At 36.6% G+C, this 6,000-nt stretch overlaps 1 protein-coding gene across 2 annotated transcripts in view; it reads left to right on the forward strand.

Moving 5' to 3' along the window:
• PSME4 (proteasome activator subunit 4) overlaps window positions 1-6,000 on the forward strand; it is a 123,266-nt gene extending 117,266 nt beyond the window's left edge. For both annotated transcript variants that reach the window (XM_037806422.1, XM_037806423.1), the window contains exons 45-47: window positions 2,950-3,083; window positions 3,768-3,906; window positions 4,463-6,000. In XM_037806422.1, the coding sequence (XP_037662350.1) occupies window positions 2,950-3,083; window positions 3,768-3,902 (269 nt within the window). In that variant the 3' untranslated portion in view covers window positions 3,903-3,906; window positions 4,463-6,000. The remainder of the gene's footprint in view (window positions 1-2,949; window positions 3,084-3,767; window positions 3,907-4,462) is intronic.

A 6,000-nucleotide genomic window follows, 5' to 3' on the forward strand; every position in this document is an offset into this window, starting at 1 on the left:
GTTTACTCAACAAATATTTATTGAATACTTGTAGGTGTCCAGGACCATGCTATAAATACTGGGATTAGCTGTCCTTGCTTTAAATCAAGCATTCCCTCCTTTTGACCCCCGAATGGCTTTATAAATAGATATTCAGAATTAGTTATTTTGGTGGGTCTGAAAGATATGGTTTTAGAATTTATAACTTATGTGTAAATGTACAAAGACAAAAACTCTTAAGTAAACAAAACATCTTTTATTTGGAAAGGGGAACATTCTGTACTTTGCTAGGCATTTGGTGAGGTGGTGAGAAAAGAATCATTACTTTACAGGAATTTCCAATCTAATTGAGCATAAAGAGACAAAAGATAAAGAGAATAAGACTGATTACCATGTCAGGTTTAAGGAGAAATTTAAAAGTAATTGTAAAGAAGTACCTGATCTTGCCACTGCTAACTCCAGATAGTCACAGAAATAATAGAAAGTATATAGAGAGTATTAGGAAGTAGGCAGCTTAATGAATTTGCAGGAAATTCTAAAATATCAGGCTCTGAAGTGCCAATTATATTATGGTCTTAATTATGTGTCATATAGTTACCTAATAACAAATTCAAATAAAATACTATTTAATGTACATTCCTTCTAGTTCCTTTCTTGAGAACTGTGGTTTGAATAAATACCAAAGTATTTTTGCTTTTGTTATACCAATGGCATTGTTTACAATTTTGACTTCTTCAAATTTTCTTTTTCTTACTTTTAACCAACCCTATCCCCCATATTTCATTTATACATGTGTAATACACTTACAGACCCATAGAAACACAAGCTTTTATTGAGAAACAATAAAATTTGAAAGCACTTTAATGTATTTATGCCACTAAAGAAAGAATAGAGACCTTTAGAGTATAGACATCATGCAGTTTCATGTTTTGAGAAATACAGACATTCCTCAAAATGGAATATTACCTAAAGAATTGGTGCATATTGTGTGGGGTAGTCAAATTTTTTTAAATGCTGTCTAATTTTGATTGTAAATTGTTTTAGGATCTAAGGATTGCTTCTTTGCAAATGATACGTGAATTTATCAGAAAAGCCATTACTGTGTTATTTTTAGCAAACATATGACACATTTTTGGCTTAGGTACAGTTAATGCTGTCACTGAAGGACAGTTGTAGGGTATCTGGACAAACTCTTAAATGCAGGGTTATTTTGAGTTTAGCCTCAAAACCAAGTTTTTGAGTGAAGAACGCCAGAAATAAAGGCAACACTATAATGCCTCACTAATATGGACTAACTACAATGTGTAAACTCAGAATTGAATCTTAGAACACAGTCTAAGAGGGGAACGATTATTGTAGTGGTCCCTAGATTGTAAGCTCTTACAGCAGTCAAATCTATTCCTGAATTGTAATGGCTCTCTCCAAAGTTTGAGATGCTGATCCCTTAGTGTATAACCTGATTGATTTCTGGAACAATGGGTATCTCTGTGACACCTGAAACTCAGAGCTAGAGCTCGGCAGATATGAATGTCAGTATAAGAACATACAGCAACTGTTAAAAAAAAAAAAAAGCTGAAAAAGAGCCCAGACTTCTATTAGTGATATGAATGAAGCAGGTCTGGTTAAGACTAGGGCAAACCGGGCCAAAGGGTCAAGGTCAAATCTGACAGTGTTTTAAAACTTTAACTTCCATGTGAGACCAAGGGAAGAGATGTCTATTTGGTGCAGGATCTATATTTTCTAAACAGTATAAGTCTACAGTCGGTTTGTTCAAACACCACAATTACATGGAACTTTGAATAGAAAGTGAAATACTGTAGGTTAGTATGGTTAGAGTGAAATAGTGACACATTCTAAAGTAATTTGGGCAGAGAATAAAAATATATTTACAGGACTCCCTGAGGAGCTGGGGGAAAGTGCGGAAGTGTTAGACTTCCTCACCTGGACTGAATGCTGATGTTTTCACAAACATTAGGACTGGTGGTTTGATGTGCTGAGCCCTCTGTCATGGTACTTGGCCCTTATGAAGCTTGTTACTGCAAAGGAGAGGCTAAACTTGCATATAATTGTGCCTGAGAGTCTCCCCGAGTACCTCTTTGTTGCTCAGATGTGGCCTCTCTCTCTCTCTTGCTCTAACTGAGCCACCTCGGCAGGTGAACTCACTGCCCTCCCCCCTATGTGGGACCCGACTCCCAGGGGTATAAATCTCCCTGGCAACGCAGGATATGACTCCTGGGGATGAATCTGGACCCGGCATCGTGGGATTGAGAGTATCTTCTTGAGCAAAAGGGGGATGCAAAATGAGACGAAATAGTTTCAGTGGCTGAGAGATTTCAAATGGAGTCAAGAGGTCACTCTGGTGGACATTCTTATGCACTATATAGATAACACCTCTTAGGTTTTAATGTATTGGAATAGCTAGAAGTAAATACCTGAAACTAGCAAACTCCAACCCAGTAGTCCAGACTCCTGAAGACAATGGTATAACAGTGTAGATTACAAGAGGTGACAGTGTGATTGTGAAAACCTTATCGATCACACTCCCTTTATCTAGTGTATGGATGGATGAGTAGAAAAATGGGGACAAAAACTAAATGAAAAATAGGGTGGGATGTGGGGGATGATTTGGGTGTTCTTTTTTACTTTTATTTTTTATTCTTATTCTGATTCTTTCTGATGTAAGGAAAATGTTCAGAAATAGATTGTGGTGATGAATGCATAACTATATATATATGATGGTACTGTGAACAGTTGATTGTACACCATGGATGATTGTATGGTATGTGAAATATTTCAATAAAACTGAATTTAATTAAAAAAATCAAGTTTTTATACATGTAGATTCATTTTTTAAATGTAGAATTTGCACATTGAAAACAGCAGGCATAATTGAAAACTCATTTTATTTCATTGTACAAGTGTAATAGAGAACTAAATATTTTTGCACATATCTTGCTGTTTTGTTTGCAGAGTTGGTCAAACGCCATGCTGGGGTGCTAGGACTTGGTGCGTGTGTTCTCTCTAGTCCTTACGATGTTCCCACCTGGATGCCCCAGCTCCTTATGAATCTCAGTGCACATCTGAATGATCCTCAGCCTATTGAGGTAAAATCCTTCCTTGTTAGCTTCTTTGCAAATGTAAAACCAATGATATTTTGTAAGAAACCATTTATACTAATAATTTCCTAAACACTTTGAACCTTCTTCCGTAAAGCTACTGCCTCTGTCAAGGCCAAGTCTGTTCACCAATAATTATTAAAATCTTGCAGAGAACTTACTCCCATGTATATTTGGGAGCTTTGGGTAGTGAGATAAGTACTGTAGTTTCTGTCCCCCCCCAGTCTAATGGAAGTAAGGTGTTGTTATTACTGTCAGGGTAGTTTTATTTTCAAGCTTCTGTTTTTGTAGCATTTTATATCTGCCAGGTATTTTAAATAGGAAATAATGGTGCTGTTAATTTACTAGTGACCACCTATGTTCCTAAGTTAAGCAAATCAGACCAATGACTTTGTTCCTTTTCTACTTGATAAGTAAATGTAAGTTTATACTGAAATGGTTTAATAACATGGATGTAATTTAAGTGATTTGTCCTAACATGCAGCTAGTGATTCTAAAGAAGTGAGTTTGGTAACTTTGAGAAGTGAGATCACCTTTTTGGTGTTGTAGTACTTCGGAATGTGTGAGATCTGGGATTTACAGGGATTTGTTGGTTAGCTATAGGTAAACTGAACATAATTATGGCTGTTCAGAGAGGTTAAATTAATTATATTTGGGTTGTCTCTTCTACAGATGACTGTAAAAAAGACCTTATCCAATTTCCGAAGGACACACCATGACAACTGGCAAGAACATAAACAGCAATTCACTGATGACCAGCTGCTTGTTCTCACTGATCTCCTTGTGTCACCATGCTATTATGCATAGAAAGGTAAGTCACCAAAGGTGTGAATTTTAACAAAGTCTGGTACCCTCAGGCATTGGTTTGGTCTCATTATGTCATTGGTTTGGTGATGAGAAGTGGGTATAAGTTTTTTCTTTTTGTTGACATTCTTAGATGTCATTGTTTAAAGATTTGTTTTTGGTACATGACTTTGTAGGCCATGGCTTTGCTATGGCCAGTGGAAATAGGTTCCCAGTGGATTTTTCCTTGTTTCTCTGCATTCGGAGTTAAGCAGAGAATCGATGTGACTGTTGGACTTAATAGCCTAGGAGTATTTGGGTAAAAGAAAACAAGAAATCTTATTCTCAGTTGTTTCCTGAGTGTCTCCTGGGCATTTTGGATTGCCCTGATGGCTTTGGGTTCTACACAGGTGTAAGAATATTTCATCTGGATTCTGAATTACTTATAACCCATTTTGTATTAATGAGGGAGGATTCAGAAACCTTTCTACTGGTATAGGAAGAATAAAGGAAATTTCATTTTCTGTGCTTTTAGAGTTGAATGCCCTGTTGCCTAATTGAAATTTTTTTCCTCCCTGATACAGATGAGTAGTCCTCACTTCGGGCTCTTTTCATCAAAAATTCCAGATCCTCAGGTACCATCTGTGGTGGCTCTCTGCAGGTTTTTAAACTGTGCCCCTGTTGAGCTCTCATCGTTTTGGTGGTTTCTGTGTTTGGTCTCATTAGTCTGAATTCCACAGTTTCTCAGCTGCCATTTGATTTCCTAACTTGTTGGAAATTTTTGCAGAATATTGATCACTTTTTCTTTGAGGCATCTGACAAAGCCACAGTCTCTGATGAGAAATGATTACCCAATATGATCATGGCATCCAAGATCAGACAGTCTAGGAACTCGTTAAGAAACAGTTTACTTGGAATGGAGACCACCCACCTGTACCCGCCTGTAATTCAGGTCCTGTCATTTCATTCATCTCAGATTATTTTCAGTTCTTTCCAAATGGCTGTTGGGTTTAGATTGTAGTAGGGCTGTGGACTGTAAATCTGAAGCCTTGAGAGAGAGCCTTGAGTTTGGAGAGCCTTGAAGAGGGAAGGAAAAGAGGGCAAGTTTTGAACCTAACCAAGGACCTGATGTGATGGATTGCTCCAACAAGACACAGAATTAAAAGTCTGTGTCCATGCACTTCCTACAGACTGGAGTTTTTGGTGCTGAATAGAGTCATTTGCTGGAAAATTGGGGGTTGGTGAATAAATTTTTGATTGATTGTTGTGTGTGTATACAATGTGTGATTTTGAAAATAAACAGCAACAACAACAAAAACCCTGACTGGTTGATTTTTACCTGTATCCTTTACAAATATTATTTTACCCCCTTTGAAAACTGTTATACTTCACCTGAATGGAAGACTGCTGAGTTATGGAAATTCTGTAATTTTTTTCTTCTTTTTCTTTCTTTTTTTTTCTTTTTGCCTGCTGAATCGTTGAGAGACTAATAAGCCTCGATATTTAATTGACTTGTTTAATATGTTACATAGATGTAAAACACTGTATAAACTGTAGAGATAGCATTGGCAAGACTGTACAGATTGCAACCTTTTACACAACACCATTGTGTAATTAATTTGTAAAAATTCCCATGTAGCTCTTTATTACAGTGATTTTTGGCTTTTGTACCAATTGAATGCCTTTTTGTGTGTGTGTTTAAATTATTTTATCTTTTCATGTTATAAAAAAGTTGAGGTGTGAGGTTTTTGTTTCAGTTCTTTATCGTTAGAATGTCTGGATTTTTATGTAACATTTTTGTGTGCATCTCTAAATGCCAATACCACAAGTTTGCCTATGACGAGTTTATAGACTGCAAGGTATCTTTTAGGTTGAAATAATTCACAGTTGGTGAATATCATCTTGCAACACACCTTGTACAGTCTTCCTTAAAGGAACACTATGGTATATTTTTAGTATCTGCCTACTGAATGACTCAGTACAGACCCAAGCACAGCAGTGGTCCTGGTACAGTATTTAAGTGTCAACATCCACAGGTGTGATACCTGTATAAAGGTGTGCCAAACTGATCATTTCAATTCTGTACCTAGTTTAAAACATAATAAATGGATTCTTTTTAACA

The sequence above is a fragment of the Choloepus didactylus genome, chromosome 17 (assembly GCF_015220235.1).
Source record: "Choloepus didactylus isolate mChoDid1 chromosome 17, mChoDid1.pri, whole genome shotgun sequence".
Classification (NCBI taxonomy): domain Eukaryota; kingdom Metazoa; phylum Chordata; class Mammalia; order Pilosa; family Megalonychidae; genus Choloepus; species Choloepus didactylus.